At 41.2% G+C, this 19,795-nt stretch overlaps 2 protein-coding genes and 1 pseudogene across 6 annotated transcripts; 1 reads left to right on the forward strand and 2 right to left on the reverse strand.

Moving 5' to 3' along the window:
- The first annotated feature begins 775 nt into the window (after positions 1-775).
- On the forward strand, positions 776-8,878 carry LOC135528124 (rho-related GTP-binding protein RhoA-C). Of its 5 annotated transcripts, none has more exons than XM_064956961.1 (5): positions 776-896; positions 6,506-6,675; positions 6,852-6,972; positions 7,080-7,210; positions 7,539-8,878. In XM_064956961.1, exons 1-5 carry the CDS (start codon positions 791-793, stop codon positions 7,710-7,712), a joined length of 702 nt encoding a protein of 233 aa, XP_064813033.1. In that variant the 5' UTR covers positions 776-790; the 3' UTR covers positions 7,713-8,878. The 5 variants fall into 5 exon arrangements, with proteins under 5 accessions (XP_064813033.1, XP_064813034.1, XP_064813035.1 ...); XM_064956962.1 differs by having other exon boundaries at positions 776-878; XM_064956963.1 differs by having other exon boundaries at positions 788-878; positions 6,520-6,675.
- Positions 8,879-11,679: 2,801 nt separating this feature from the next.
- LOC135527446 (uncharacterized) lies at positions 11,680-14,872 on the reverse strand (annotated as a pseudogene).
- Positions 14,873-15,767: 895 nt separating this feature from the next.
- Positions 15,768-19,238, reverse strand: LOC135527551 (troponin C, slow skeletal and cardiac muscles-like). The gene is made up of 6 exons (XM_064956047.1): positions 19,084-19,238; positions 17,331-17,361; positions 17,079-17,225; positions 16,681-16,795; positions 16,401-16,537; positions 15,768-16,194 (listed from the first exon to the last, which is right to left on the reverse strand). Exons 1-6 carry the CDS (start codon positions 19,105-19,107, stop codon positions 16,163-16,165), a joined length of 486 nt encoding a protein of 161 aa, XP_064812119.1. The 5' UTR covers positions 19,108-19,238; the 3' UTR covers positions 15,768-16,162.
- Positions 19,239-19,795: the final 557 nt, after the last annotated feature.

Consider the following 19,795-nt stretch of genomic DNA (forward strand, 5'->3'; position numbering starts at 1 on the left):
TGCAGCATGACTAAGTCGCTTTGGATAAAAGCGTCTCATAAAGACATGAAAGATGTTCGTCATATGACTCAGCGCAAGAGTTCTCTACCCCTGTTAGGGAGATGTTATGATGTTCAGGTGTTGCATTGTGTCAACCAATGTTTGTGTTACACGTCATCGACTGTGCAGTCGTGCGCATCAGATCGCTATGGTCATGTTCCCCTGTTCGAACAATGCGGATGCATGTCAGATCTTACAATGATGCCTGGTTCGGTGTTTAACTTTTCAACTAACCACATATGTTATAGCAATCTGGTGCACGACGGCACAGTCGATGACGTGACACGCAACCATTGGTTGATGCAAGCAACGTCTGAGCAGGGGAACACGACCATGATGTGGTTAGCTGATTTGTTCAATACCTATCCATGCGTTGTAAGATCTGGCATGCGTGTGCAATGTTGAAGGCTTTTCAATTAGCATGAGAAACATCTCTATCCCTATTTCAACCATAATATTGCCATTGACCTTCATGATGCTGTCTCTACAGAGCATAAGCAAGCAATAACCTTTATACTACAATCACTTAACGTCACAACGCCTATTATTGATTTACTGTCGTATACAATTTTGCTTTGACCCCAAAATATCCTTACTTATTGTTGAAACCATATGGTTGGGGGAAAAATATCCACTCTTCACTTCCGTTTTTTTCCATTCACCGGTATACGTTTATCGAGTTGTTGGCTTAAATACCTGTCACTCATTAATTTGAGGTTTCCTATTGGCTGGAGATCACAGGCTTAGGCGGATGTTATCGGCGTGGCACACTGTTGGGGCCGAATTGAAGGGTCGGAAAGGAAAAGAGAGGGAAGGCGAGGACATCTGTAACGAAAACGGTACTAAAACGAGGAAATGTAACCTATTTATAACTTTGTTTGCTCACCTTGAAAATATATAATTTATTTAGTAAATATTTGAATGAGGCTTTAAATGTGTTTTCTGTAGGCAAGATGACATGAGGCTATAATACGAGAGACCGCTTATTAGCTAACATTAGATAGCTACACTAGCTAGCATTAATGACGGAAACGAACGAACAATTGAAGTGAAAAGACTCATTGTTTCAGACACTATCAGCCAGAGCTGGTCAGGAAAAGCTATCAGGTCATCATAGGCAGGTATACAGTGCTATCATCACCGTTGTGAAGTTAGCAATCCACTGGTCTGGAAGCTAGCAACTCTTCGCACTTGCCAGTGCCTGGGCAAGATCTCTTGCTTTCCTGGGCAAGATCTCTAGCTTTCTAGCCAACTTGCTAGCCACCACTGATAAGTGACTTAATTTTCATAACCGTCGTCCACCGACCCAGCATATGTTACACTTGGGTGTTTTAAATGGGAAAATCGTTGTAACTAGCTATTTATTTGTCAAATTAGCTAGTTAGTAGTTTGGGTGCGGCGTTTTGTTGTTGAGGCCGTGCATCCAGGTGGTGGTAAGCAGTGTCTTCTGCAGGTAGACTTCTCTTGGCTAGTTGTGATAGTGTCACTAGGTATTATGGCTAATTTCATGTGAACATGGAACAAAAAAGTCCATACATGTATTTTACCGAAATCCAGTAGTTAGGCCTAGAAAGATGGCCAGTATTGGGGTTATCATCTGAATTTGAGTATTGGTTATTTGCGAAATAATTAACCAAGCATTGGTTATCATAAACGTTTGGGTTTACAGGCCTCCAACAGTAATTGACTGACAAGCACTGTGCAATGTTGCCTAACGAATCATACTGTGATACCCCTGGTTACACAGTCTGGGATTAATGCCATGCATTTGTTTGGAAAATGTCTACATGCCAGAATGTTGAATACAATTTAATTTGAATTTACTCTACCGGTTGTCTGTGCGGTTTGTCCTTTTGCGGATAGGAATTTGAGAAAAGTATCTACAGGGAGGTATAATTAAACCGACAACCATGTAAACACCTGCAAGACTTAGGGTAGTATGCATGCATTGCGGGCATGTCCTTCCGTCTTGTGCCCATGCTTCAGGTGAAGAGAAAACAATCCAGATCCACGTTTTGATGTCGGTTTAATAATACTTTCCTGTGAATAGTTTGTCAATTTTAAAGGTAGAAGGACAAAATCAGCGCACAAAGGGTAGAGTAAGTTCAAATGAAGATTATTCAACATTCTGACTTGTAAAGGGACTGTTTGGTATTGAGTGGAAGCTTCTACACTCTGATTCGTAGAGGCAATGTAGCCTCTTCGCTCCAGGAGACTTGTACACATTGGGATCCCGTCGCTGAAGGCTACATCCCTTATCCCTGAAAACATATTCATCAGCCCTTTACCTATTTCCAAGAAATTTCCCGTCACCGAAGGCAAATCTATAGCCTAATTCTGAATGCCTTACAATGGTTATACAACGTTTTCCAGAGCTTACCAAATTCATTCCATATTTCCCTAAAGGTGCAATGGGATCACGCTGGGGTCTTGCATAGCAACTATTACGGACTGAAGGGACTAGGGAGTGAGCTTCGGGAAATGTGGTTTTAAACTTTTTTTACCGAAGTAGTAAACACATTGTATAACCCATACCGACTGGTAAGGTATTCTGGTTTATAGATCTTACTTCAGTGACATTTTTGTTTTTAGGAAATGGGTCAACCCAGAGGACTGGTAAATATGTTTTGGGGATATGGGATGTAGCCTTCAGTGACGGTAGCCCACTGTGTACAGGTCTCCTGGGGCAAAGGGGCTACAGTGGGGCAAAAAAGTATTTAGTCAGCCACCAATTGTGCAAGTTCTCCCACTTAAAAAGATGAGAGGTCTGTAATTTTCATCATAGGTACACTTCAACTATAACAGACAAATTTTGAAAAACAATCCTTGAAAATCACATTGTAGGATTTTTAATGACTTTATTTGCGAATTATGGTGGAAATAGCATTTGGTCACCTACAAACCAGCAAGATTTCTGGCTCTCACAGACCTGTAACTTCTTCTTTAAGAGGCTCCTCTGTCCTCCACTCGTTACCTGTATTAATGGCACCTGTTTGAACTTGTTATCAGTATAAAAGACACCTGTCCACAACCTCAAACAGTCACACTCCAAACTCCACTATGGCCAAGACTAAAGAGCTGTCAAAGGACACCAGAAACAAAATTGTAGACCTGCACCAGGCTGGGAAGACTGAATCTGCAATAGGTAAGCAGCTTGGTTTGAAGAAATCAACTGTGGGAGCAATTATTAGGAAATGGAAGACATACAAGACCACTGATAATCTCCCTCGATCTGGGGCTCCACGCAAGATCTCACCCCGTGGGGTCAAAATGATCACAAGAACGGTGAGCAAAAATCCCAGAACCACACGGTCAAAGGTTAATGAAATACAAATGGTATAGAGAGAAATAGTCCTATAATAACTACAACCTAAAACGTCTTACCTGGGAATATTGAAGAGTCATGAATCACCAGCTTTCATATGTTCTCATGTTCTGAGCAAGGAACTTAAACGTAGCTTTCTTACATGGCACATATTGCACTTTTACTTTCTTTTCCAAAACTTTGTTTTTGCATAATTTAAACCAAGTTGAACATGTTTCATTATTTATTTGAGGCTAAATTGATTTTATTGATGTATTATTAAGTTAAAATAAATGTTCATTCAGTATTGTAATTGTCATTATTACAAATACATTTTTTTTTAAATTGTCCGATTAATCGGTATCGTCTTTTTTTGGTCCTCCCAATTATCGGTATCGGCGTTGAAAAATCATAATCGGTCGACCTCTAGACTAAACTGCATGGAGTTACCCTGGATTGTAAACGGTCATGGTTAAAACATATTGATACAACAGTAGCTGATGGGGAGAAGTATGTCCATGATAAGGTGCTGCTCTACCTTCTTGACAGCACTGTCAACAAGGCAGGTCCTACAAGGCCCTAGTTTTGTCTACTGTTCAGTCGTGTGGTCAGGTGCCACAAAACATAATTGCAATTGGTTCAGAACAGGGCAGCACAGCTGGCCCTTGGATGTACACAGAGAGCTATGATTAATAATATGCATGCCAATCTCTCCTGGCTCAAAGTGGAGGAGACTTGACTTCATCACTGCTTGTATTTATGAGAGGTATTGACATGTTGAATGCACCAAGCTGTCTATCTAAACTACTGGCACACAGCTCGGACACCCATGCATACCCCACAAGACATGCCACGAGGCCTCTTCACAGTCCCCAAGTCTAGAACAGACTAGGGAAGGCGCACAGTACTAAATAGAGCCGTGACTACAAGGAACTCTATTCCACGTCAAGTAGCTCGTGCAAGCTGTAATATTAGATTTTAAAAAACACCTTATGGAACAGTGGGGACCTTGAACACAAACATATACACACACGATAGCATACGCACTATACATACACGTACATATGGATTCTGTACTGTATATATGTGGTGAAGTAGGGGCCTGAGGGCACATGGTCTGTGAATGTATTATAACGTTTTTAAAATGATATAAACTGCCTTAATTTTGCCGGATCCCAGGAAGAGCTAATGGGGATCCATAATAAATACAACATTTTTACCATAAAGGCCTGATTCACGCATTCTCCTCTGAACAGTTAATGTTGATGTCTGCTACTTGAACTCTGAAGCATTTATTTTGGTTGCAATCTGAGGCTGGTAACTCTAATGAATTTATCCTCTGCAGCAGAGGTAACTCTGGGGCTTCCTTTCCTGTGACGGTCCTCATGAGAGTCAGTTTCATCATAGCACTTGATCGTTTTTGCGAGTGCACTTGAAGAAATTTTCAAAGTTCTTAATGTTCCATATTGATTGACCTTCATGTCTTAAAGTAATGATGGACTGTCTTTTCTCTTTGTTTATTTTAGCTGTTCTTGCTATAATATGGACATTGGCTCAAATGCATTAAGGAAAGAAATTCCACAAATTAACTAAGGCACACCTGTTAATTGAAATGCATTCCAGGTGACTATCTCACGAAGCTGGTTGAGAGAATGCCAAGAGTGTGCAAAGCTGTCATCAACGCAAAGGGTGGCTACTTTGAAGAATCTCAAAAATATTATGATTTGCATAACTTTTTTGGTTACATGATTCCATATGTGTTATTTTATAGTTTTGATGTCTTCACTATTGTTCTACAATTTAGAAAATAGTACAAAAAAAAACCTGGATTGAGTAAGTGTGTCCAAATTTCAAATCAAATTGTATTGGTCACATACACATGTTGAGCAGATGTTATTGCGACTGTAGCGAAATGCTTGCGCTTCTATTTCCGACAGTGCAGCAATATCTAACAAGTAATATGTAACAATTCCACAACAAATACCTAATACACACATCTAAGTAAAGGAATGGAATAAGAGTATATAAATGTATGGATGAGCAATGTCAGAGCGGCATAGGCTAAGATGCAATAGATATAGAATACAGTATATACATATACTAATGTAATGTAAGATATGTAAACATTATTAAATTGACTAGCGTTCCATTTATTAAAGTGGCCAATGATTTTAAGTCTATGTAGGCAGCAGCCTCTGCTAGTGATGGCTGTTTAACAGTCTGATGGCCTTGAAGCTGTTTTTCAGTCTCTCAGTCCCAGCTTTGATGCACCTGTACTGACCTTGCCTTCTGGACGGTAGCGGGGTGAACAGGCAGTGGCTCGGGTGGTTGTTGTACTTGATTATCTTTTTTTGCCCCCGGTGATGCTTTGTGCAGACCGCTGCATGGTTACACGTAGTCTGCGGTTGTGAGGCCGGTTGGACGTACTGACAAATTCTTTGAAATGACGTTGGAGGTGGCTTATGGTAGAGAAATTAGCATAAAATTCTCTTGCAACAGCTCTGTCCTTCAGTCAGCATGCCAATTGCACGCTTCATCAAAATGTGGGGCATCTGTGGCGTTGTGTGACAAAACTGCACATTTTAGTGGCCTTTTATTGTTCCCAACACAAGGTGCACATGTGTAATGATCATGCTGTTTGATCAGCTTCTTGATATGCTACACCTGTCAGGTGGATAAATGCTAACTAACAGGAGTGGCAGGTAGCCTAATGATTAGAGCGTTGGGCCAGTAACCGAAAGGTTGCTGGATTGAATCCCCGAGCTGGCAAGGTAAAAATCTGTCGTTCTGCCCCTAAACAAGGCAGTTAACCCACTGTTCCCCGGTAGGCCATCATTGTAAATAAGAATTTCTTAACTGACTAAACTGTTTTTATTTATTTATGTAACCTTTATTTAAACTAGGCATGAAAACCAATTTGTGCACTGCATTTGAGAGAAATAAGCTTGTTGTGCTTCTGGAAAATGTCTGGGATATTGTATTACTTTGTATTTTTGTTCAATAATATATTACTATATTAATGTCATTTTTATAAAAAAAATTATACAAATTGTGATTTGCTTGGTTGTGTTGCTATATTATCACTGTGAAATACAATAGTATTTTTATATATAATATAATAACATTTTTGCCACTTTTTTTGCTGGATTTTTACTTTAACAGACATTGTCTTGCAGATGGCTGCGATCCGTAAGAAGCTGGTGATCGTGGGAGATGGTGCTTGTGGGAAGACCTGTCTGTTGATAGTCTTCAGTAAAGACCAGTTCCCTGAGGTCTACGTACCTACAGTGTTTGAGAACTATGTGGCAGATATTGAGGTGGACAGTAAGCAGGTGAGATTGTGTAACTAAACGTACAATTTGCCACCAAGACACACGTTGAAGCACCCTTTTTATGTGGATGTCCTGTGGTTTACACATTTTGATAGGTAATAATTTATTCAGAGACAATTGCAGTTTGGCCAAACAGCAATGTGACTGTGAATATCTGCTCTCCCTGTGAGTTCTAGGTTGAACTGGCCCTCTGGGACACAGCCGGACAGGAGGACTACGACAGACTAAGGCCTCTCTCCTACCCTGACACTGACGTCATCCTCATGTGCTTTTCCATAGATAGTCCTGACAGCTTGGGTAAGACCTTGGTGACTGTAATATTCATATTTGTCATACATGGTAAATGCAACAAATTATCGTATCACTTGCAGCAGTTTCCTAAAATGATCCTGTGTCTGAAACAGAGAATATCCCAGAGAAGTGGACCCCTGAAGTAAAGCACTTCTGTCCAAATGTGCCCATCATTCTTGTGGGTAATAAGAAGGACTTGCGGAATGATGAGCACACACGTCGGGAGTTAGCAAAAATGAAGCAGGTACAGGATGCATTATGAATTCTTATTATGGAATTTCATCATGTAGACTCATTGCCTTAATCCATTGAGGATATTGTTTTATTTAACATTGAAATTGAACAAACCATGTGCATTTGTTTTAAAGTGGTTGTGCTGCCTTATAAGCTACCTTCACTTAGTGTACTGTTGTCTAATTATACACCGGTTGAGGTTTTTGTTTTGTTCAGTCGGTTTATCCAACATGCTTGTTACGATTTTGTTTGGCTTGTTGTAATGATTGGTGGTTTGGTATGTCACAAAGGATGCCAACCATAGAATGCCTCTGAACACGTTTCCAACTCTGACACAGGAACCAGTGAAGCCAGAGGAGGGCCGGGACATGGCTAACCGCATCAACGCGTTTGGCTACTTGGAGTGCTCAGCCAAGACGAAAGACGGTGTGAGGGAGGTGTTTGAGATGGCCACCAGGGCGGCGCTGCAGGCCAAGAAACGTGGCAAGAAGAATGCCTGTCTCCTGCTATAGAGAGCTGGGGAAAGACGGGAGGGGTAAATAAATCAGGCCAAGGAAAATGCTGCACCCCTCTGTCTCCATCTGTGGAAGGTTCAAGGTGTGCAAGGGAGAAAAAGATCATTAACAAGGCCTAAGGAAATGGAGAAGGTCAAATGTAATGAAAAGGGGAGTTTACATTTTTAAGGCCACGGTGGCCGTCAACGGCTTTCAGTATAAGATTATCATATGGTTAAGATTTTTTATTGGGTCTTGGATGACTAGAAGGGTAAAGCAAAAAACACTATCTCTGGTAAACTTATGTCTGAGCGTGGTAGTGATCTCTGAGGGACAGGATAAGATTGGTGTTCTTGATCGGGTCAGAAACCCCAGCGCTATTGGCCTGGTTCATAGAGCGGAGCATCATCAGAGAAAAGGGGGGATTCATTACATCAGAATGAATGTATGTTCTGACTCTCAGTGACCTCCTTGGCTTGCAGTGTGTCATTGCTTGTCTTTCATTTTTGTCCAGCCATACCGTAGGTGTTTATTTTCTTTGTTCTCCCTATGGACAGACTAACCCTATCCTTGTGTGGACCAGCACCTCCTATCATATTATTGGTCCTATCACATTGTTCTCTTGATACAAGCAATTTTGATTTATTTAAATAGCTAAATGTTTTTATTTGCCTTTGACTATAGAATTCATATTAAAATGCATACAATAATGATACCAATTGATTTGTTAGTTTTATAAGCCTGTTCATAAATTGTAATGAAAAATTATTTTAGAATTTGGTTTTGTCACAAGTTAGGCTCAAGTCAGATAAAGATGTACATTTGATGTGGACTGTCAGACACGGGTTTGAAAGGGGAGTATGACTTTTGTATTAAGTGATACTAAGTTAAGCAAATTTGGGGTTTTGCAAATTTTGTATTTTCTGCTTGCAGATTGTTTTTGCCTGCATGCCAGGCTGTTATTGGGAGTGAGTTTTAAGTGTTGACCTATCTCACTCCCTCCAGTCCACCCCAGACTCCATGTCTTTCTAACAACTGTTGATGATGGCTTATGGCTTATCCTATATCAGTTATGCATATTTAGCAAATCTAGTAACTTTAGAATGAAAGTTTAAAAATAAAATGCAAAATGCTTTAATTCATGATTAAGATGTCAAACTATTAAATACAAGTAACTTTAAAAAGATCTCGGTCATTTGTGAGGGGGGGGGGGTGTTGTATACAAATGCATCCTCATATTTCCTCAGTCCTTTTAAATGTACTCTAAGAAAATACAACCAATCATTCCCTATAACAATGTATCGTTCTTTCATGTTTCATGCCTCGACACAATCACAAAATTTAAGACTTACAAAACATTTCACAGAATAGATCAAGGCATCTAGGAAAAGAGTGAGTTTCCTGACCATGTCACCATTGCATAGTTTTCACTTCAGTATTTACAAAGTGTGGTGTAGTCCGGTAACAAACTCCTTAATAGGGTTCTGGAAAAAAATGACATTTGTCTTGAATCCTCTGCTGTTCTTGTTGGTGTTTAATCTTTAGAACTATACTGAACAAAAATATATATGCAACATGCAACAACTTAAGATTTTACTGAGTAACAGTTGATATAAGGCAATCAGTCAATTTAAATAAATTCATTAGGCCCTAATCTATGGATTTCAAATGACTGGGAACACAGATATGCATCTGCTGGTCACAGATACCTTAAAGTAGGGCCGTGGTTCAGAAAACCAGTCAGTATCTGGTGTGACCATTTGCCTCAAGCAGCGTGACACATCTTCGCATAGAGTTGATCAGGCTTTTGTTTGTGGTGTCATGAAGTTGGCCTGTGGGTAAGGTTTATGACCCCCCCCCCATAAATACCTTTCTCCTGTCTCTTGACTCTCCTGAAGAACTCTTGAATAGCCTTTGAACAGAGAGTTTGGGAACATCAAACGATGAGGGGAAAGGAACCATTTTTCGGTAATAGAACCAGTTGAAAATATGCGTTGGTACTCAATGAATAGGATGTCAGTTCGGTTGTCATCGAAGACATGACTGATGACAGGACAACATAAGCTATATCTGGGAAAGTCTACACATTCTAGTTATCAGATTCACATGGAATTGTGCAATTTAAATGTTTGAATATGAAACTATTTGTGAAAAGATTAAATGTAATTTTAGCTTCCAAATGAGAATTGGGTTTTCATAAGGTTAGAGCTCTGCTCAATCAGTGGCCCGCCCCTGTGAAGAGACATGGGTTATAAAGTATGAAACACACCCTTCTCTCCCTCCACTATATAAGCCCTTGACGAAAATGTAACCTTCTGTTCCGAGGACAATAGGACGACGGTCCATACGTTAAAAAGGACTAACATGTCAACTACAGAACGTAGCCAACCTCAGCGTGAGCTTTGGTTGTGAATGGTATGAACTTTGAACTCTTATTCACTAAAGAAGTGAGACATCCTAGCCGTTGAGTTAGCAACAGCAGCTGTAAACGTGGGCTAGGAAAGGGCGGACAACGTATCCAGTCTAACACACAACGAAGATACTACAACGTATCCAATTTACCACCAGAGACATTCTTCCGAGGATAGGAAGATCTCTGTTGGCCAGCATCTACGACCAACCTCCCGATGCGCAGCTCAGAGTAAATATTTATTGCATTTTCCTTTTCCAAATAGGTGGTAATTTAGAATGCATAAGATACTGTATTTACGAAAGCATGGCTTCTCCCTTTGTTCCTCAGTCTTCCCACTCTTTCACTCAAACCCAACCCCCTTTCCTTTGTGTAACCAGCTGTCATGTCGGCTCCATCCACCAGGGACGTTTTCTGTATGACATAATTTGCATTCTGTGTATATTTAATTCTGTGTGATTAGTTAGGTGTTTAGAAAATAGATGATTAAACCCAATTTTGTATTGCTGAGTCAACTTGTTAGCCAGGGTTCGTGAAGATAACCAAGAATTTACAACTTTCAGATGAGACTGAAATAAGGTGCCGATTAATATTGACTGCTATTGATGTAAAATATTACTAGGTCTTTCAGAGTTTATTCGGAAGATAACAGCTCTATAAACACTCTTTCGTGGTGCCCCGACTTTCTAGTTAATTACATTTACATGATTAGCTCAATCAGGTCATATTAATTACAGAGAAAGGATTTTATAGAATAGCATGTCATATCACTTAATCCGGCATAGCCAAAGACACGACAGTGTCCTGTGGAATGTTGTCACACTCATCTTTAATGGCTGTGCGAAGTTGCTGGATATTGGTGAAACTGACACACGCTGTCATACACTTATATCCAGATCATCCCAAACATGCTCAATGGGTGACATTGTCTGGTGAGTATGCAGGCCATGGAAAAACTGGAACATTTTCACCTTCCACGAATTGTGTACAGATCCATGTGACATGGGGCTGTCCATTATCATGCTGAAACATGAGGTGATGGCTGCGGATGAATGGATCTCAGGATCTCGTCATGGTATCGCTGCACATCCAAATTGCCATTGATTGTGTTTGTTTGTAGCTTATGCCTGCCTGCCCAACCCATAACCCCACTGCCACCATGGGGCAGTCTGTTCACAATGACATCAGCAAACCACTCGCCCACACGACGCCATACACGTGGCCTGCGTTTGTGAGGCCGGTTGGATATACTGCCAAATTCTCTATAACAACTTTGAAGGCGTCTTATGGTAGAGAAATGAACATGAAACCGCTCTGGTGGACATTCCTGCAGTCAGCATGCCAACTGCACACTCCCTAAACACTTAAGACATCTGTGGCATTGTGTTGTGTGGCCTTTTATTCTCCCCAACAAAGGAGAAACCCTTATTAACAGGGATGTAAACAAATTTGTGCACAGAATGAGAAAGAAATCAGCTCTGAGCATATGGAACGTTTCTGGGATCTTTTATTTCAGCTCATGAAACATGGGACCAACACTTTACATGTTGTCTTTATATTTTTGTTCAGTGTATGTTATCCTGTGTCATTTATATACTGCTTCAAACCTGTGTCCGGTTGTATGAAGGAGTGTCCGATGAAGTCTAGGACCACCATGGCACAGTTGGGCTTGAAGTCATCACTGACCAGCACTTCTTTCACCTGAAAACAACACATTGTAGGCCTACTTGAATTCCTTCTTTATGGGCCAGACATAAGAACCATCATGCAGGACTTGAGGTGCTCAAAAGTAGTGGTTGACCTTGTCCATGGAGTAGAGGTAGAACTCTTGTACCTCCCCTATCCTAAGCTTGAACTCAGGAGGTAGTGGCCTAGTCAAACACAAAAGGGCTTTCTGGAAACACCCCCCCATCCTCATAAGTATAGCTATGAGAGAAGACACAGGGGATATTGAAATACTACGGATTAGAATGTAGGCCTATGTAAAAGCATGCAAAGATACGCATTCTCAATGAGACACTGCAGAGTGCTTGCCACTCCTGTTGAGGCATCAATCACCTCACTGCTCACATGGCACGCAGTTTCTGGTATGTCTGCTGGGATGCAGGCCTCCTGCTCACACTCCTTGATAAGGGTGTTTTCAAACTGATACCTGCTACTAGACCCCCAGCTGCATGACAATATGGTGGACGAGCATTATAAGCCACAGTTTGCCATTCACTGAAAATATGTAAAATATCAAATCAACAAGTGTTGACCAGGATGTCCAGTTTTACAGGGTAGGTATGCTTGGTCATGGATCATCATCCCACCCACCTCCTGAGTTCCCCATTTTCATCCTGACAGTACCCATTAATATGGACTCCATACCGTTTCACTCCAAAAAGGCATACAAAGACAATGTTAATGGGGCATGAAATGGCAGGGAAGGCACTAGGATTGTTTTCTATTATTGTCTAGGCAAGGCCTTACTTGTGGCCGATATCTACATACACATTAATGAAGTGTCGCAGTGACTGTCCCCACAGTAACTGTACGTACAGCCAAACACATTTAAACTCAGTCTTTCACAATTCCTGACATTTAATCCTAGTAATAATTCCCTGTCTTAGGTCAGTTAGGATCACCACATGTGAAATGAAGGAATAATAGTAGAGAGACTGATTTATTTCAGCTTTTATTTCTTTCATCACGTTCCTAGTGGGTCAGAAGTTTACATACACTCAATTAGTATTTGGTAGCATTGCCTTTCAATTGTTTAACTTGGGTCAAACGTTTCAGGCAGCCTTCCACAAGCTTCCCACAATAAGTTGGGTGAATTCTGGCCCATTCCTCCTGACAGAACTGGTGTAACTGAGTCAGGTTTGTAGGCCTACTTGCTCGCACACGCTTTTTCAGTTCTGCCCACAGATTTTCTTTTGGATTGAGGTCAGGGCTTTGTGATGGCCACTCTAATACCTTAACTTTGTTGTCCTTAAGCCATTTTGCCACAACTTTGGAAGTACGCTTGTGGTCATTGTCCATTTGGTAGACCCATTTGCGACCAAGCTCTAACTTTTTGACTGATGTCTTGAGATGTTGCTTCAATATGTCCACATCATTTTCCTGCCTCATGATGCTATCTATTTGTGAAATGCACCAGTCCCTCCTGCAGCAAAGCACCCCCACAACATGATGCTACCACCCCCGTGCTTCACGGTTGGGATGATGTTCTTCGGCTTGCAAGCCTACCAATTTTTCCTCCTAACATAACAACGGTCAATATGGCCAAACAGTTCTATTTCATCAGACCAGAGGACATTTCTCCAAAAAGTACGATCTTTGTCCCCATGTGCAGTTGCAAACCGTAGTCTGGCTTTTTTATGGAGCAGTGGCTTCTTCCATGCTCAGCAGCCATTCAGGTTGTGTCGATATAGGGCTCATTTTACTGTGGATATAGATACTTTTGTACCTGTTTCCTCCAGCATCTTCACAAGATCCTTTGCTGATTGATTTGCACTTTTCGAACCAAAGTACGTTTATCTCCAGGAGACCAAACGTGTCTCCTTCCTGAGTTGTATGTGCCAAGTCTAGGACCAAAACGCTCCTCAACAGCTTCTACCCCAAGCCATTAGACTGCTGAACAATTCATAAAAATCGTCACCGGACAATTTACATTGACCCCCCCCCCCCACACTTGTACACTACTGCTACTCGCTGTTTGTTGGTTACCCTATGCACAGTCACTTCGCCCCCACCTACATGTACAGATTACCTCGACTAGCCTGTACCCCTGCACACTGACTCGGTACCGGTGCCCCCTGTAAACAGCCTCGTTATTGTTATTCTTATTGTGTTACTTTTTATTATTACTTTTTATCTTAGCCTATTTGGTAAATATTTTCTTCTTCTTGAACTGCACTGTTGGTTAAGGACTTGTAATTAAGCATTTTACGGTAACGTCTACACTTGCTGTATTCGGCGCATGTGGCAAATAAAGTTTGATTTGAGATCTCTCCATACACATTAGTGGAGTGTCGCAGACTCTGGGCATTACTTCATAATTCTATAGAAGAGGCACAAATATATAATTTTAAGTGTATAAATGTCAGATTTCTGAGTTTGGTTTAATTCTCAGAGTATATTATAGTACACATTCCCTCTCATCTCATCACTCCATCCTATCACATTTCTGAGTTTGGTTTAATTCTCAGAGTATATTATAGTACACTTTCACTCTCATCTCTCCATCCTTTCAAGACGGTCAGTGAGCCTTCCCTCCGAAGTGACAGAATCTACAGTCTCTGACCTCCTAAAGGAGTCAAAATTTTGGCACAGACTAATAGCGCCGCCGTGTGGTGGATTGAAGAGGTTGGACATGTACTCAAAATGGACGCCACTTTTGCAAGGCACCCGACCAACTTGCTCTCCTCCCACCCCAAACCGAAGGAAAGTGGTGCGACTGGAGCCTGGGTAACACAATCAAATGTTGCCTTCTAGAGAGATGCGTTGTAGGATAGGCTAGAATGATAACTAGTAGTAAATTCGCTATTAAACACACATAGCTAGCCATAGCTTGTCATTCCCTCCCAAACACCACAATAGTTTCACTCCAAACTGGCGAATAAAAGTTATTCATTCCGCGAAGCACCTGGAGCATTTGATCATTCCAGGTAGTCATGATTTCTTTTTACCTTGGTTGCTTCCACGAGTCCAAGGCTATTACGAATGGTACAATTTAGACAACAATATGTTATGATTTCATTAGCTAGTAATATTTTCAGTGTGGTGAATCTGATGTTGCCTACGTCATATATTATCTCATCAGCGCATTGATTTGGCACAAAACCTGTGACGAATATAAACGTTGTGCAAAAGACGCGCGTGATTCGATACATCTCCATTGGTTGAAACCAGCTTCTGTAGCAGATGCGTTCTCGGATGCCCTCTGTTATTTTGACTTTTTCACATGGGCTCTGTCCTGTAAACCCACCCAAGAAATGAAGATACTTAAAAATTTCCATAACATATTTAAGCACTAAGGCACGAGGGGTGTGGTATAGGGCCAATATAGCATGGCTAAGGGCTGTTCTTATGCATGAAGCATCGCGGAGTGTATATTGGCCATATACCAGAAACACCCGAGGTGCCTTATTGCTATTATAAACTGGTTACCAACATAATTAGAACAGTAAAAATAAATGTTTTCTCATACCAGTGGTATAAGGTCTGATATACCACCGCTGTCAACCAATCAGCATTCAGGGCTCGTACTAATGTGAGATATTTAATCTGTGTGTGTTTCACACAATGATAAAGTGATACCTGGTGTTAACCCCTGCAAATCTTGGAATTTGTCACTTATCTCAAGAGGCTTACCAGGCCTATATTGTGCCCTTTATATAGCAATTGCCCATTGTGCTATGGGATCTTGGTGGTAGTAGCAAATATTCAAATGATAACTTTGAAGACCGAAGTGGAGAAGGGTTCCATGTGAACAGCAGTTGAACATGGGTCAGTCGGTCCTAAGAGATGGGCGAACGCCGTTCGGAAGGGATGGGCGATGGCCTCCGTCGCTATTCCTTTGTTCTACAATACAATGCAATTCAATACAATAACATACAATACAATGTTGATAAGCAATCCTGTTGATATCAATTTGTTTGAATTGAAGACTCATCTGGATTACTGAAAATCTTTCTTTATTGAAAATATACAGTATTGTGGAGAAGAGTGTTTCCTCCCCTAGGTTAAAATTTCAAATAAAATATTATAGGATTATTGGGGGTTAAATCAATTTGTAGTTCAGAAATTCACTTCAAGGACATAACAAGACCTATTATCTTTAAGGTCCCTTAATTAATAAGGCTATGGATAAAATCTAGACCACATACAAGATGTCAACCAAGGCCGATACACATTGAGGATATAACACATGTTTAGTGGTAGTTGGAGCCAAGCAGAAAGAGGTTTTTATTTCAATGTTGTCCAACGTATTCAGGCAATAATGTGATGGTCAGAGCTAAGAGGAGGTATGGGTATTTTCCCGGGCTGAGAGTCCATGAATCTTTGGAGTCCTTTACTCAACCCCCTTCATGAATTCCAGGAACTCTGTGGAAGAGAATGACACCCACAGCTCATGATGGATAATTTCTTATTGACTGCCTGGATTTGAACTGTGAAATGTTTTGAATGGATTACCTAGACGAGTGTCATTGGTACATGTAGCTGACAAAAACAAACTAACAATTACACATTCTGGAAGTCCCAGCCTGATCTTTTGTCTAAAATTATTACTGTTGGACCTCTTGTCTTACCATCATAATCAATCTTTCCGTCATTATTTTTGTCTCCATCCTTCATGAGCTCTTCGATGTCATCCTCAGTGATGGCCTCTCCAGTTGACTCCAGCATGGTTTTCAGCTCCTCTAAATCAATGTAGCCATCTCCGTTTCTGTAAGCAGCATCAATGAGTACACATATCCCTGACAACATTGACATTACTTCTTTAGTTTTCTATATTTTTGTCTTTATAGGTTCTTGGCAGAGTAAGCACAAATGTTTTTTGGCAGCCACTTTGCTTGATATTAGCCTTACTTGTCGAACATGCGGAAAAGTTCAGCCAACTCTTCCTCTGATTTTCCTTTGCTCTCCTCCTTCATGCAGCGCACCATCATCACCAGGAACTCATCAAAGTCTACTGTTCCGCTGCCTGTAACCCCCCCAATGCACACACACACACACACACACACACACACACACACACACACACACACACACACACACACACACACACACACACACACACACACACACACACACACACACACACACACACACACACACACACACACACACACACACACACACACACACACTATGTATGAACCACTCCTCAGGCTACCTGACCTAATGACTTTGCCTAAGGTTAATTCATATTGAAGTGAGGGGATGTAGTATTGTGTGTTGATATGTTTGTATCCATGGTGACGCACCATCCTCATCCACTTCATCTATCATCTCCTGCAGCTCCTCTGGGGTGGGGTTCTGCCCCAGCATTCTCATCACTTTCCCCAACTCCTTGGTGCTGATGCAGCCGTCCTCTGCACCCTGACATGCAATGTCAAAGGCTGCCTTAAACTCTGTGGGGACATAGTGGTGAGAAGCAGATTAAATGGATCTTATGGGTATTACTAGTGCTTCTCCACAGACATGAATGATGCAAAATTACAAAAACCAAGACTCACCATTTTTCTGCTCTTCTGTTAAGTTCTCAACCTGAAGGGAACAGCAGGGAAAGTTACATCTTGTAAGCAATTTACTCACGTTGATAGACATGGTATAGTACTTTTGAACTCATCTTAGTCTACTTTATGTGCCTAAATTATGCAGATTGGTTTGCCTCTTTGACATTTATGTTTGACAAATTGACGACTCATAGTTGGACCACACTGGAGGCCATTGGTGGCCATTTCCTCATTGTCTTGTCTCTCTTCATCTTGGTATGCAGTCAGCCCTGAGCCCTCACAGTGTGTAATATATTCCATCAGTACCCCAGCCCCTTCTCCCTCTTGTTGAACTCAGCCCAAAACCTGTGGAGCACAGCCCCCTACCCATGGTGCAGTCTGACTGAAATGTCACGCTGCTTTCTTCACCTCCTATTCTTGTATTGTGGCGAGGGGGGCTCTGGCACAGATTCTGCTGACAGACATTTGTTTGAGCCGACAGCTGTCTACTCTCTTCCTCTTCCTAACTGTCCTTTGTTCTATGTTGTCAGGCAGAGAAATGCCAGAAATCCCATCTAACCTCACATTATGTCATCTGGGTACTCAGAAAAGATAATGCTGAGCTCAAATGTTCATAATGTCATGGCAATAAGCTTTTTGTTGTGCAGTTCACATTTAATCGACCTTTTCAGAATAGCTGTCCTCATAGAACATGGCCAACTTTGTGTTTAACCTTGATGAATCTTGGCACTTGTTAGTTGTTAATTCAAAAGATACAATGTTGAATTTCCATTGACTTTACAACTCTCTTGGTGAGATCATTTATTCATACACTGTGAACTCTAATTTTAGAAGGACAATGACCTTTTCTCAGAGGGACAATAATGGTCAACACATTCAGAAAAGTTCTGCTGGCCCTTCTTGATTACTCTCCTCTATAAAAAGATGGTGTTGAATGACACTTTCACATGAGTTGCTTTCCCATCATATGACCATGTTTAGTTGGGTCTTGACACTCAATATTACTGCACTTACTTTGACCAATCAACGTCAAGGTGGGAACATGTCTATGTGAATACCAATCCCTTTCCTTTGACGAGTACTTGGTTTGTCAAAGGTACCTTGGGAATACTGAAATCATAATTAACAACTCGGTAGCTCTCGTGAAATATATCTTGAATTGAGGTTGACTGGTAAAACCATTTCTCGCTTCTCACAGCTCTTGAATGCGGATTAGGGCTTTTTGACATCATCAACGTCTAATTCAGTTGAACAACTAGAGATGACTTTCCTCAGGGCCCATTAACCTCTATTCACCTCTGGCTTGGGTCCAGAGAGTGTGTACTGTAAATATAATGTGAGCTGGAGCATATAGCCATTGTGTGAAATGTGTTAAACATAACACCACAGTCATGACGGGCTGTTATTTTCACATATTCATGTTGACCTTGTGCCTCAACAGATATACCCCCGTCCGCAACCTGAGCCATCAAACCGGCAAGAAAAGGCATGTGATTTCATAACAGTGCCTTGATTTTTACTCAGCCGCAGTACACCCAGGTACGCCAATGAATGAAGATTGAGATCATTAGTCCCTCCTTCCTCCCTAGTATATCAGATGAAGACTCCTAGCTGACCTCAGCCAATCGATTCTAACTGTAATGTGAATGTGCGGTGATAAAGACTGTCTATTATCCCAGACTAAAACCATCTGGCATCCTCCTGTGTCAACTGACCCCCAACCTGCAGGTTTTGTCCCTGTGTCTGTACTCACCGCTGCCTTGTATACATCATCCATGGCTGCTGGCCTGCCTTTGTCTCTGTCTCAGTCACTGGAACACACTGATGCTCCCACAAACGCCTCAGACACAGGACAAAGGATAGAAGCAACACCTGCCCCAGCCTTTATTGTTAGGGGCGTGTGGTGTTTAAAAAAACTTCTGACCCTCTCTCTGCGTCATCCCACTGTTCTCATCAGAAGAGAGAGAGAGTGAGAACTATAAATAGAGGACGAACCGAGATGGTCCAACAATAGGAGAGCCTAGGCCACAGCACCTAAATTGGTGATATTTATTGTCTCCAAGCTAGATTTGGAGCAAACGGAGCAAAAGTTTTTTTAAGGATATCAAATCAATACACTTCTTTGTATTTCCCCCTGCGGTTGTTCTGGACATAAAAGTTTTTTTGGGTGAAAAAGAAGGATATTTCACAGACAAGATTTTGTGTTTGTTGGGGATTTGGTGGCTTTTCTACACTGTGGTCTGTGGGGAAAGAATCAGTGTCTTCCAGCAGGGATCCTGTACTTCTTATGTGTTGTACCTGCACCTTTATCTCTCATTCGGTTATGGAGATAATAGTGTATGAAGTTTTGTGCCAACAAAAAAGGGGTTAAATATGTGTCATAAAAATATACAGTTGAAGTCGAAAGTTTACATACACTTAGGTTGGAGTCATTAAAAATCAACCACACTTAAGGGCGCTGTACT

Source organism: Oncorhynchus masou, chromosome 33 (genome assembly GCF_036934945.1).
Source record: "Oncorhynchus masou masou isolate Uvic2021 chromosome 33, UVic_Omas_1.1, whole genome shotgun sequence".
Lineage (NCBI taxonomy): Eukaryota > Metazoa > Chordata > Actinopteri > Salmoniformes > Salmonidae > Oncorhynchus > Oncorhynchus masou.